The following is a 14,310-nucleotide window of genomic DNA, read 5'->3' on the forward strand; positions in this document are numbered from 1 at the left end:
ATGTTATTGTCCCCCATTCACCTAACTTTTGCTATACTCAGCTTTTAAGCATATTTCACCTTGCTGTTTGGTTAGTTAATCTTTGAAGTTCAACTTGTTATTAGCCGCATTAGCATTACATGTTGACTTATTAAAACTTTGTCTATTATGTCAAGAAAAATTTGTTTAAAGCAAAACTACGCACATTTTTTTAATGGATTAATCTTTCCTACACTGACAGTGTATACACTATCAGCGTTGGATGAATGACAACTATGCAAATTTGAATTTGAAATTCAACTTTTGCACATATGTCATAAATCTAACGCTGATAGTGTATACACCGTCAGTGTAGGAAAGATTTACTCTTTTTTAATTGGTTTAGTTTATTTTAGTTTTCATTTTCTATCTGCCAAATTTGATATTTAAGTACCTAGTTCTACATATATATGATTTGTTATATGTGAAGTTGAAACTAGTAAATTTGTATATTTTCAAAATTACCTTTTTAAATACATAAAAACCAACATATACATCTAAGTAGCAATCTCCGTTTGGAAAGCATAATTGGTAGGTTATTTGAAAATTTAAGAAATTAGCGTTTGTACTGTGTAAAATAAAAGTGGGGTTGTTTCCTGTGTAGAGTTCCGACATTAGATTCCTTAGGTGCAGCCTTTTGCACTAAAGTCATGCAAACAATTCATTCGCTGACGTGGCAACTGAATTTTTCAAAGGCCTGCAATAAAAATGACCGTTGGTTAAAGAGTAAAGCCACAGTAAAGGCAAAAAAAAAAAAAAAAAAAAAAAAAGCCACAGTAAAGGCATTTACTCAAATGTACGCGCAACACGGGGGCGACGCCGCCGTTAGGTGTTCATCGCATTACGAAGGATTGTAATTGTCCCTAAAATTTATTTTCCCATGTGTAGAGTGTACTTAAAATGCCCTCAATTTCCAACTTCTAAATTAATCTATACCGTTTGTGTATTAAGTATGCAATTGGTTTAGCGTAAGTATAAAGTCAAAACTTTCGAAGTCAAAGTCAAAATTTTCAAAGTCAAAGTCATCTGCTTAAATTCAATAATGAGCACCTATCCAAACGCTAATTTACACGATTTACTTACTATCCAAACGCCTATTTCATACTTTAAGTTATCATACAATTAGGTTTTTTTTTTTCTTTTATAGTTTTGTTAAAATAATATAGTGATACAAAGGAGCTTGTTCATATAGAAATGTGATTTTAAATTTTTTACTTTAAGTTGCAATCAGATATCAAGATTGGATACTTAAATGTTCAAAATAAAAAAGCATAGAAACCATAATTTTAAAATTACACATTGCACTTATAATATTCTATATATAAAAAAAAGCCTGCCCCCGCCCCTCCCCAACAAAAAAACCTAACTCTTCCACTGCAATGGATAGTTATTTTTGTTAATCTGGAACCAGTCTTCTTGTTGCCTATTTGATCAAATTGACAATAAAAAAGATATTATTAATCCTATTTACAATAGATAGTGGTTGATGAAACATCATCTTGTGTATACATACATACATACATATATATACATATAAATCGCCTACTGATGATTGACATTGTCAACTTCAAACCTATGATAAGCAAAAGTTAAAAACAAACCAAGGAAACACTAAAGCTGACAGGAATAAAAAATCATAATATGAAAAATAAAACATTTGAACCTGTTGTTAAGAGATTTTTAAATTTCTAATCTCAGAATGGAGTATTACATGGCATTAAAAGAATTGGCATGTTTATATGCACTTACATGAACAGTGCAAAGAAGTACATGAAAATTTTGTGCAGAAGAATGGGCTTTTAACTGCTACAGATACAGAGCCCAACCTTATCTCCCCAACTCTAGTTTTAGCATCTAAAGCAGGGGCTAATTTGCAGAGATCAAAAGTAAAAATCAGGAACTTTCTTCATTCCTACAAAAAGGCTCCTAACCACATTGATGCGTTCAACATCTAAATCAGTAGCCAGGCCCCCCAAAGAAAGTCAAGTTTCCAATTGACTTTTCACTAACCACCAGATTATGTCAGCCTAAGGTTCACTGGTATTATTAGGTGCTAAATTCAATGCAACTTCACTCATAACCGGCATACTCTGTACATGTTCAAGGAGTTCTGTTAGCACTCTATGAACATGATTGTAACGCTCCTTAGAGATTGATGCTTCACAGAACAGGCTTGAAGTAAGGGAATGAAAGGCCTCAGACAGCTCATTGCCGCGGCTTTCAATGATTTGATCATCCAAAGGAACTAAGGAGCTCTGCAGTTGCCATCGTATTGGAAAATATTTTTCTGGAATCTGAAAGTAGTTCTTTACGATGAGCACACGCAGGGAATGTCTGCACAAAATCCCAGAATGTTCAAATTCCTTGCATGAGCAGTGAACTTGCTCGTCTTCAGGCATCCAGAAAACAAGGCATTCTCTTTCCATTTTCTTATAGTGCCTCACAAGATATGAACCATTAGCCATTTCAGTAAGAGAATACTGCATAGATAGCATAATTTCATTCTGTGCCACATTAAAGGCATAAGGAGTTAGAATACTCCTTGCATGTTCTTCAAGTGGCAGGCCAGTTTTCATGGGCAGATACAGCATCTCATCCTGGTTCTGATATCCAAAGCTGGCAGCAATACCAACCTGCAAAATTCAGTAGTTGATGAAAAGCTTAAAGAAATTTAGAATTATAAAGTTTCCAAGAGTGTTCGCTCAATAATTTTGCACAACCTTCAGTAATGAGAAGCCTCTTTGGTACCTAGAACTCAATACTGAGTAGTAGGAACTGATTTACAATTTGCTAAATTTGTAGCAGAAAAGGGTATTTTGATAATTTAGTTTTTTCCAGGATTCTAACAGTAGTTATTTTTAATGTATTGCTTTCTGCTGGAATAAATTGAAAAATCCTTCTTCTGATTTGAATTAGTATTAGAGTGAGGCAAGGAACTGTACTCTTAGGTAAGATACAAATTCTAGCCAAAGTATGCATCAGTTTGAGAGAGAGAGAGAGAGAGAGAGAGAGAGAGAGCTTTCCCATAGACACTTGGGAGCCTTCTTGAGGGGTTGTATGATACAGCTTTGCATTTGGTTTTAGGCCCAGTGGTTTCTAGGAGTATTTACTAGAGTTACAAATGTTCTTTCTTGTTTTAATGCTTTGTATTTCGAGTTATGGCAGATCTATCTATTTTCAGCCTCATTTACTGCTTAATTGCAGCTTTCTACCTTTTCAAATACTAACTAAATTATCCTCCAACTCTGGGGGAATCGCAAATATTGCAGGACAAACAAAAACACAGTGGGAAAGCTGAAAATGAAAAGTCATTAGGAAATGAACCTGCTCAAAGAAGGACTGCAGGCATGTTTGCATGCTCAATATATTCTTCAAGAATGACTCCACAGATTTCAAATACTCAGAAGTTAAGCTACGAGCCAGAAAGAAATTTCGGGTGTAGCAAAATGGCCATGATGTACGGTAAGAAAAGAGCAACGCAATATGCTTGTCTGAACCAAGTCCAAACTGACCAACCAGGTGATTCCACTGATGCTCAAAGTCCTCTACATTTTCCAGATGACACAACATATCAAACCGAGGTCTGAATTCTGCATATTGTGAACCAAGTGACAAAGAGAACCAACTAGATAATTTTGAGAGAACCTGCCATTCACATATAATGTGCTTGGTATTTGGCATCTCCATGGCTATAGAATCTCTGAGTCCTGAATCTATATCAGTAAGGATAGTCTGAGGCTGCCCTCCTCTCATAAATTGAATAAATACCTGTGCAATTAAGAGACAACAGTAACAGTAAGTGCGGGGTATGAAGCAGAATATGAAAGATCAAGGTTTCAATACAAACCTGTAAGGCCCAAGAGAATGACTGCGATGTTTCATCTTGTAATAGAGCACAGCCGAGAAAAAATGCTCTCCCATGATTGCTAATGCCAAACCAAATCCCAAGTAGCAGATTGTAAGTGATTGAACGATAAGTGGTGTCAAATGTAACAACATCACCAAAAACTGAAAATGCACGGACAGAGTCTCCATAAGCCCATGCAATGTTTTCTACTTTTCCATTTTCCTCGGTACTATAATTGTAGACAAATCCATCATTCTTCTGTGCCATAGCTTTACAAGCCTCAAGAAGCTCCTGGAGATCATTCTCCCTCTTCTCAGACAGCATAGCATCATTTTCTTGAACTGTTTTTTTACATGTCCTGACAAAATTCCTTACATCTTTTTCGATAAAAGGCAATTGACCTGGTTGAACACCCTTTTCTAACTCCAGCACCTTTAATATTCGATTCACGGGAAATCCAGCTTTAGAGAGTAGAAGGATGCGCTCTTGATCTGCCTCTTGAATTTTTCTATAGGCAGGAAGTAGGCGCACTTGATCGTCTTCCAACAGCTCGTGGTTATGAACATTACTGAACTGAGAGACATACCATTGAGCTTGGCCATTTACAACCTCCTTTGTTAGGTACATTTTTGCATCACAACCACATCGTACTGATTTTCGATCCCTTGGATGCTCCACATTGGCTTTCTTCCTAGGTTGATTAAATCCTGACCGGTAACAAACAAAATCCCTTCTATAAATCCCTAAATTTTGGCTTTCTGTTGAACGGGCTTTCCTAATTGAGAATCCATTCTTTCGAGCAAAGTTGCTATAATATTCAAAAGCTTCATCATCACTTCGAAATATCTGGCCAACATAAGGAGTGAAAACAACTTCATTTGACGAAGAAATTGTCGTTTCATTCTTCATAGAATGCAATCCAACTGTCGGTTGGTCATCTCCTTCGTACTTAATATAGCACTTCCAATCTCCACAAGGGCATTGCTGCCGTCGAATCCATATATTATTCAATGTCTTCACGGCCATAGTTAGAGAGAAATCTCTATAATATCTGAAGTCCCAAGTCTGCCACTTGAGCCCTTAAACCCCCGAATCTTGAGAAGTCAAATTTCTTGATTCCTAGCACAATACCACAAGTAAAATTACTTTAGCATGGAAGTTAAACCGCCAGTTGCTCATTTGCAGAGAGCTCAACATGTAAGAAAGCCAAAATTATTTCAATCGACTACACAAAATTGCAGAGAGTTCAGCATGTAACAAAGCCAAAGTTGTTTCAAACAACTATAAAATATTTATAAAAAAAAAAACAAAAAAGAATTGCAAACATAAACATTTCAATTACGGTACAACGGCAATAATTCAAAGAAAAAGCACTTAATTACCACTCCAGTTTTCTTTATATCATTCCTTCTAAAATGACAACTGTAATGTCGTGTCAATAGACCCATCGAACCTATTTTATATAGCTCTAATTACCAAAAAAAGATATTCCCAAGATTAACAGATAATTAACTGAACCCAAAAATAATAAATATTCAGAAATACTGAAGAGAAAAAGAACTGTGCACTGAAATATATTAAGGTGGATTAAGCATAACAGGGATGCGTAGAAGATGGAAATTATCTGAAGATAATGATGACGATCATTAGCGTAAATCCTCTGAGCAACCCTCCTTTGGTTAGTTGATCTAGTTTTCAAATCTTCTAATTGCTTTATGTTTCACCTTTCGGCTTTGGGTTCTCCAAGTTTTGGCAATAGAACTTGTAAGCCCATTTTGGGCCTTTAGACCTTTAACCCAATCAGCAGCAGACAATGGATAAATAAGCTAAGGACGGCTGCAAAAGAAAGAGCTGCTCACTGAGAATGCTTGACCATGCCAAGTGGTCGCTTGACTTCCAATATAGTTTAAGTAAAGCTACTAGAACACCTTTGTATTTGGCTTGCAAGCTCGTAAGCAAAATTGAGCTTTCACGTAAAATTGGTCAACAAGTTAAATTTAGAATTCCTGGGCTGTAGGTTAAATGCTCAAAGCATCGCATACTGCATTTAAAAAAAAAAAAAGGAAAAAGAAAACAATCTAAATGGTGTGAAATAGCACTACCCTTGATCTAGATCGATGCCTTCCCTCTAGCCCCTTTTATAACCAATTGGGTCCACCCTCACTCCCCAGTTAGAGTAGGATAGGTGTTGCCATTTGTTATTGTATAAAAAATAAGAAAATATAGTTGAAAAATATAGTTTATTTTAGTCTCTTACCTAATACAGTGTCTTCTTTAAATCCTGTAATGTTTCAAATAGGCCAATTAAGCTCATTACCTATTCAAACCTTACTATTATGTACTCTTGAGCCCACATGAAATCATTGAAATGACTTAATTCGTCAAGTATAGATAAGCTAAGGACTACATTGACAAAAACTGAAACAAATAAGGATCAAAATGGGACTATTGCATACAATTTACAGTTACTGATATAGCTTTGATAAATTTGGTATAGGGTTCCTTTAAATTAAGATTTTTGAAATTTGTTCTCCATAATGATACTATAGCGCTTTCATGATATGATCTATGTGAGATAAAAATTTAACTGAAATAAAGATTAAAAACATATGTGCCAAATAATACAAACAATCTTTTCCAAAGAACCACATATCCAAACACACCCATAATATTTCTTCAATAGGAGAGGGAAATATCATAATTGAATGGATAAACCTTACTATTGTCCTTGACCAACCAACTTATCTTGTCCAATTGACCTTGAAAATTTGCTTTTAAGCAATTATTTCTTGCAATATCAATAAAATTTTTCTACCAAAAATTTTTGACCAATTCCAAAATGGAAAAGCATTAATTTTCTCTACAGTTATCCTTCCCTTTTCACACACATGAAAATAAAGATAAAAGGGAATATAACTAGAATGGACTATTTATCTAAAGGGTACCTGATATGCATTTAAGATGATAAACTCAACAAAAGTCACATTAAATTGAATAATTAATTAAAAGGGGGGGGGGGGGTAGGGTGGGGGAGGCAACAAATTGGTGCATCGGTTAGGATGGTAAATTGTACACATACGGGTACATCCTTTACCCCTCCCTTCCCCCTCACCGACCCACTTCCATCCTCCCCCGCCACCTGCTTCCCCCTAACCTCCCCATTCCCCTCCTGCCCTCCCTTGTTCCTCCAGCATTTCCCCTCACTATGGGGAAAGGAGGTGGGGGAATAGAGAGCTTTTCTCATCAGATAAGCTTCTCTATGTTTTGCGGGAAGAAATTCTCTCTCTTCTGCTAGTAACATAGTATAGCTCTCCCTCGACTTTCGTTGCCTAAATTGTTTTGAGCAGCCATTTCATAACATTTATCAGACATCCTAAATCTCACAATTAGAAGTAGAACGTTGTCAAGAAACAATAAAGAAGCACACTAATAAGGATCACAAATTAATGGTAAGTGTAAAGGCATAAATGGGAAACAAACACAACAAAGAAGATACAATTACGCATTGTTCTAAAGAAAAGGCAAGAAACTTTCAAGCTGGCATAGAATTGCAGGGAATTTGATTCAATAATTGTACAATGTCAACTTCTACGTAAACGAAAATAAAGAAAAAACTAAATACCTCAATTGCATGATGTCATCTCAAGGAACTTGTACAACCAAATAGCAACCTAGTGTACATAGCAAAAAAGGGATACATATAAAACTTGCGCATACACGTAAAGAGACTTAATCTCAAGGCAAAAGCCACAAACACTTCAACCATACCTTGTGATAGGAGGCCCAATGATCTGCACAACAAACACAAAAAGAATAAAGTTACTAAAATTTAATCTCTAAACAAAATTGATAGAAATGAAATTTAATGCTCAAAATTATAATACAACTGAATGCATGAAATAAAAAAAGAAAAAACATAAATATTGCAAAATCAAAAGAATCAATAAGAGATGCAAAATGGACGAAATGACCAGAAAAATACGATAAGAGAAAAAAAAATACATGGTGGCATCTTAAGGGTTGGAAAGGCATTAAAGTGCTGACAGAACTACTGCTTCATTGAACTCGACAATCAAATAAAAAAGAAAAGAAGAAAAAGGAGAAATAACTAGCAAACAGAAAATTAAGAACTGTTAAATAGGCATCGGTGAGGGCATAATAGTAACAATAATTGTTCAAACTCACTAAGACCATGTATGAAGTTAAAGCAAAACATAATTAGTACCTAGTTGAAAAGCGGAAAAAAACTCCTAAAATAAGGGCCCTAATTAAGCAGATGAAACGGAAGAAACAGTTGAATCGAAAACACCTACAGAACTAGGAACTAAATCTGTGAGAATAAACTAAATCAGAAATCTTTTATATGAAAAATTCTAAGGCATGGCAACAAACTTACTCGTACAAGAAATCTGTATGAAAGAACAATTGAGGCATAGCCATTCCACAGCAAGGGGAAGAGATAACTGATTGAAGAAAGGGACTTGTACACCTGCATCAATTTAACTATAATTCCCCAGTCCCCACTCATCTTTCTCTTCTTCATGCATAACAATCAGACAACATTATAGCCAAAAAAGACCTGCCTTAATTAACACAGAAGCATCAAAATTTGTGTGCATAGGCAGCATAACTGTTTTTCAATTTCAACCTTTTGTTTCTTGGGGAATTGAGCAAATAAATGAGAGGTTGCCCTTATCAAAACTGTAGCATTATCCCTGACTTACAAAACCACATTTCAAACTAATAAGCACATGCAAATCCAAGAATACACAAAGCTAAATAACTATAATCACCAAAAAAAAATCAACAAACTGAAGGAAAACCTAAAAAGAAAAAAAAATTACACTTGAACTCTGAAGTCAGGTCAGTATGGGGCTAGGAGCTTAGGGCACAGCAAATATTTGAATGAGAAATTGCAAAATTGGGAAGTTGTGAAACTAAATCTATGAATCCAACTAGAGCAGGAATATCTTATATTGAAAGCTCTAATGCATTGCCACAGATGCAACCATAAAAGAAATCTCTATGAGGAATATCCATTCCACTGCAAAAGGATAACAGGACTGATTGAAGAAATCTTGCACAAGAAATACACGTGAACTATAATTCCCCACTCATCTTTTCCCCACTTTATATTCTACACCTCAAAACACGTATGATGATCAAACAACAATATGAAGTCTTTCTTGAAGCCATCCATTGTGCCACTATATATGAATTTCTGCTATTAATTTAAGACTCTATTAACCAGATTATTATGTTGCGGCTTTATAATATAAAAAACCATTTTTACCCATTACCCTACCTAAAGTTATCTGCTTATCATAGAAAAAACAAGGAAAAAAATAAAAACACACTGCAGATACATAACATGGTGCTTTTACTTTCAAAAAGCATACAAGCATGAAAAACACTAACAATTACTCAACATGTTTTTTCCTGTTTTTGCTCCAACATTTGTTTTGGAATCATTTGTTAGTTGGCTTTTGTTTCTATTAATGATAAATCACCTTTTTTGCCAAGAATATCTGGTAAAAAAAAACACTTTTCTCATGTTCGAACTCTTAACAAAAGTCTACCATTGCAAATTGAACTTTTTATGGTTAGTTCTTGATGTAAGAAGTGAAGGCAGTTGGCTGATGTAAGAAAGGAAGCCTAGAGTAGCACACCTTATATGATTTTTCCATTTCAAATGGATCTCCCATAGGGCTAGTTAGCCCCAGCTTTATAACTTTGAGAGTTCCTTAACTCTGTGCCAACTGCCAAGACAAATAGTATCTGACATTAGCTAGCAAACAAATTTGAAAGATTGGAGATTGGTTACCACTCAGTAAACAAGGTAGACAGACTTGTGAGAGAAAAAAGTAAATGATTACCAAACACCATCTAGAATAAGAAGGTTTGAAAACAAAAGTTACTTTTCATGTTTCAATACCCATTAGGTATCTACATAGGTGACCAAGGAGACAAAAAGAAACAATGGAGAGTACGGGAATTAAGTAAATAAGAAAACATAAACAAACTACCAAGGGAAGCAGCAAGAAAAAACATTTCCAACACAAACTCCCTAGGCAAGCGGCAAAAAAAACATTTGCTACTTGATGACATTTCCAAAAATGAATACAAGTTTCATATGTTACTCCAACCTTATCAAAAGTGGGAAAAAAAAAGAAGGAAAAATAGTTGTAATACTTGTGTTGTAAAATTCCAGGATTCAGCTACGTATATAAGACCTGAAGCTATCCATGTTCTTGTTGCAACCATATTTACTGTAACCTCATGCCAGGAGAAATCCAGTTTAAAAGGAAAGTGCTATATCCTTTTTCAACTAGAAAAATGTGACAAAAATACAGAATCCACAAAGAACAAATTATCACTGATTGTAAGAACAATTCATTCTTCCAAACTAATCAAATAATCTGTGTTCTTTTCAGCTTTTTCCTAAACATGGAAAGTCTCTCCAATTTTTTCCCCCACCTTTTAGATATGCAATTCCAGCAAACCCTTCACAGAATATAGATTTTTTGCTGGACATTAAGAATATAGGGACACCGAACAACCGAATGGCTAACTAAGCTCCATTATTTGACCAGTACACTAACAGCAGAATGCCATTCTTAGTCATTCCTATCCATCTTAAATACTTACAATTCTCTCAATATTCTCGACAAGTGGACACCGAACAACCCAATGGCTAACTAAGCTCCATTATTTGACCAGTACACTAACAGCAGAATGCCACACTTAGTCATTCCCATCCATCTTAAATACTTACAATTCTCTCAATATTCTCGACAAGTGATTGCTGTGTGTATACAACCATGCCTGTTTTCTAGGTTTAAAAGAATACATTCAGTATTTTTTTTTTCATCTAGTCAAATATGTCGTTTACACGAACGCATGTCAGAGTGGCGGTTTTATAGGCAGAACATTGCTGTTTAAGTTCTGATTCATCCAACATCCTCAAGTAATTCAACTAAATAACACCATTCTAATCAATATCTGACTAAATCCAAAAGGGAGGGTGAAAAAACAAGGAATGGTCAAAATAAAAAATGTCTCACATAACATCAAGATAGGTGTAAAGAATTCATATAAGAACATAAAGTAGTTCAAATTTCATCATTATGCTGTCTCTACAGCGGATACCAGGAAGTGCAGTTTGCATGCTTATATCAGTCATGATGGATTTAAAAGATATCACAAGAAACTGCATTACATTCTGAACATGAAAAATGCATTCTTTAGTTTGCTTGTTGGGAACAAATGACAAGTTAGAAGGTGAAGAAAAATCGTCAGAAGAGCACAAACAAGTACAGTAAAATAAACACACCTAGAAGCAAATTATCGAACATACAGAAATTCAGATTATCTCATGCCGATTAAAACAGGGCAGACTGGCTGACTTTTTACCAAGTATAGGCCACATCATTATAATTTTTCACTCACTTTCTTTTCTACCCTCTGAGCATTACTTGTTCACACAAACTCTCAGAAGCATAGAACTGAAACTAACTGCTATATCCTTTACCTCTTAATCCAAATTATGACAGAAAAGAAATCAAGGACGGGCCTGAAATCTTAAAACGGTAAATGTTAAAAAAAAATCTAATTTGTCAAGCAAAAATCCAACAACCAGTAATCCAATTCAAGTGACGCTAATCCATGGCTATATCGACACTGCACAATATACAAAGCATAGACATGTGTGAACAAAGTAGTTACTATGGCCCAAAACTCAACCTGATGAAAAGTTAACACAAATAACATATCGTGAATCATTAGATGGAGATTTATCATAATAACTGCATAAGAAAGCATCACCAAAAGAAATGACATAATCGATGAATAATCAGAGAAATGATCAATTATTCCAACCAAACTCACTTTTTTGAAGCCTGTTATTGATGTAACATGAACCAGCTACTTTTCATTAGATTCTTATTACCGGAGAAAGAGAAAAAATAATAATAATAATACACGTGAGTTGAGAGGAAAGCTTGACCAGGTAAACAAATTTTACAAATGGGGTTTTAATTCTATAATCAAATAAGCCAAATTACCCTACACAAATTATGCAGATGCTAAAATACAAGGAAAAAAAGATTCGAAGAGAACCCAAAGACAACCAATCACTGAACCCAAAAAAAAAAAAAAAGAGTTCCACTTCCACAACCAAATCCTTAAAAGAAGGGGTGGGGGGCTTGAGGAGCACAACTTATTCATTAGCTGAAGAGCACATAATTAAGAGGCAAAAGCTAATCCAATCAACATACATGCTAAAGAACAGAAAAAAAAAACCAAGAACCAAAATTTTTATTGAATTTAAAATTTTAGAAGTAATGTAGAGTATGAAATTTTACCTAACAAATTTGATTTTTGCAGAAAAAAAGGAGAAAATCACGGACCACCCTCAGGATTAAGATCAATTTCTTGATTCACTTGGCCTGAGAGTAGCCTGAATTTTAGCTTTTATTGTAATCAAACTAGTTGCAGGTGGGATGTATTCAACTGTTCCGACAAGGGCGTAAAAATGTTGAAAGAGCAAAGATTGTTTCTAAGTAGAATGAAGTGCAGAAGCAACGGTCGGCAGCAGCGGATGGCCGGAGTTTTGGTAGGAGTAAGGACGGAGGCAGAGAGACGGTGCGGCTTAAAAGTAAGTTCTTGAATTAAATTAAATTTTGGAGTTATTATCACTTTACTCCCTTCAACTATATCGCTACTAGCAGTTTACCCCCTAACGTTATTTTTTAGTCACTTTACCTCTATAAATAATTCAACTCAACACGTTAAGAAATTTTGTACAAAAATACTCTTTTATTCTATAGCATTATTACATTGTTATTACTACTTTATTCCTTTAAATTATAGTGATATAATCACTTTAATTTCTAATATTATTTTCTAAACATTTTACTTCATCATTAATCTAACTAGTATGATAAAAAAAATTTAAATATATTTACCCTTATATATATAATTAAAAATAAAAAAGTTGGAATGATTATTCTTCTTTTTTTTTCACTTTAAGAGATCCAAATATATAAAAATAAAAGAGTTTTCTCAAATTTCTTTTTTCACACTTATTAATATTAGGAAAAGAAAAAGAGATAGGAAAGTAGGAGATAGAAAATTAGATTTTGCAAAAAATAAAAATAAAAAAGTCTAACATTATTGTATTAATTTATGGTTATTGGGGTTAGAATTGAAATCTAGTAGTAAACAATAAAAAAAATAATTTTAAATAATAAAAGTATTTAATTCTTTCTTATTTGTTTTTTTAAAAAAAGAATTGAGCTCTCTCTCTCTATCTTTCTCTCCCCCCTCTCCCTTCCCCTCCCAATCTTTTTATTTTTTTAAATATTAATAAGATTGCAAAAAAGAAAGAGATTAATACTTTGATTTTTTTTTATACTAAAGAGGAGAAGAGTCACTCTAAATTTTTTAATTATTTTTATTATATAAAAAGGAGGGTACTTTTTTCTAAAGTTTTTCAATTTGCTAAATTGGTTTAATGGTGGAATAAATTGGCTAAAAAATAACTCGATGAGATAAATTGATAATGAGATTATAGTTTATGGGGGTAAAGTGATAGTAACTTTAAGGGCTAAACTTGTCTTTTTACTTTAATTAATAAACTCCGTTAAATTTGACCGCTAGTCTTGGGGGTAAAGTGACTAAAAGATAATGTTAAGGGGGAAATTGATAGTGGCACCGAACGTTAAGGGGGTAAAGTGATAATAACCCTAAATTTTGAGAAGGTATAATTTTAGAAACATCCCTCCCCCTGAGGTTTTCCATAATTTCACTTAGACCTTCTCTTATTTTAAAAATTACAATTGAATCATAAAGTTTGGACTTAGATTTAGATTTAGATGAATAATAATTATGATAGCATCATGATGTTTAGATAAATAAGAATCATAATAGAATTGTCATGATGTTTAATCGTTTTAGATATGGTACTCATCCACCTTAGTGTTAATAGCATGCTTTCACTTTTGGATTTTCTAATATAAAAGTCATTTTAAAGGTAATAACACGTATTTTTCAATTTTACTATTTAAAAAATAACTTTTCTAAATCTCACTCACATTCAACAAGGGTATATTTTGAATTGAAATAATACATATATAAATTCATCCACTAGCATATTATCTGGATTTAATCCTTACTTCTATCTCTAAAAAGTTGGAATCTAAAAAAAAATGTGTCAATATTGAGATGGGGTGGTCGGGGGAACCTGACGGGGACTGAACCACCATCAGGTAAGATTTGAACCCTTGACCTCATACCCCACAATTAATGTGGTGGCCAACTCCTCTAGAGGGAGTTGGTTGCTTAGGCTTTACTTGGATTAGCTATTTTTGGGGTATTTTCAAAAATTTTACTGTAACTATATTTATATATATATAAACATATATAACTTTACTATAAATACTTTT

The 14,310-nt window shown here is 34.0% G+C and overlaps 1 protein-coding gene and 1 long non-coding RNA gene across 3 annotated transcripts; both read right to left on the minus strand.

The window, feature by feature from the left end:
* Positions 1-1,660: 1,660 nt before the first annotated feature.
* Positions 1,661-4,910, minus strand: LOC113769889 (putative protein FAR1-RELATED SEQUENCE 10). The gene is made up of 3 exons (XM_027314207.1): positions 3,866-4,910; positions 3,343-3,786; positions 1,661-2,651 (listed from the first exon to the last, which is right to left on the minus strand). Exons 1-3 carry the CDS (start codon positions 4,889-4,891, stop codon positions 2,046-2,048), a joined length of 2,076 nt encoding a protein of 691 aa, XP_027170008.1. The 5' UTR covers positions 4,892-4,910; the 3' UTR covers positions 1,661-2,045.
* Positions 4,911-12,466, minus strand: LOC113769890. 2 transcript variants are annotated; one of them, XR_003468344.1, is made up of 6 exons: positions 12,229-12,466; positions 9,535-9,624; positions 8,262-8,354; positions 7,634-7,656; positions 7,488-7,536; positions 4,911-4,984 (listed from the first exon to the last, which is right to left on the minus strand). It is a non-coding gene; the product is annotated as an uncharacterized LOC113769890 (long non-coding RNA). The 2 variants fall into 2 exon arrangements; XR_003468343.1 differs by lacking the exons at positions 9,535-9,624; positions 12,229-12,466 and having other exon boundaries at positions 8,262-8,591.
* Positions 12,467-14,310: the final 1,844 nt, after the last annotated feature.

This window comes from Coffea eugenioides, chromosome 5 (assembly GCF_003713205.1).
Source record: "Coffea eugenioides isolate CCC68of chromosome 5, Ceug_1.0, whole genome shotgun sequence".
NCBI classification, from domain to species: Eukaryota; Viridiplantae; Streptophyta; class Magnoliopsida; order Gentianales; family Rubiaceae; genus Coffea; species Coffea eugenioides.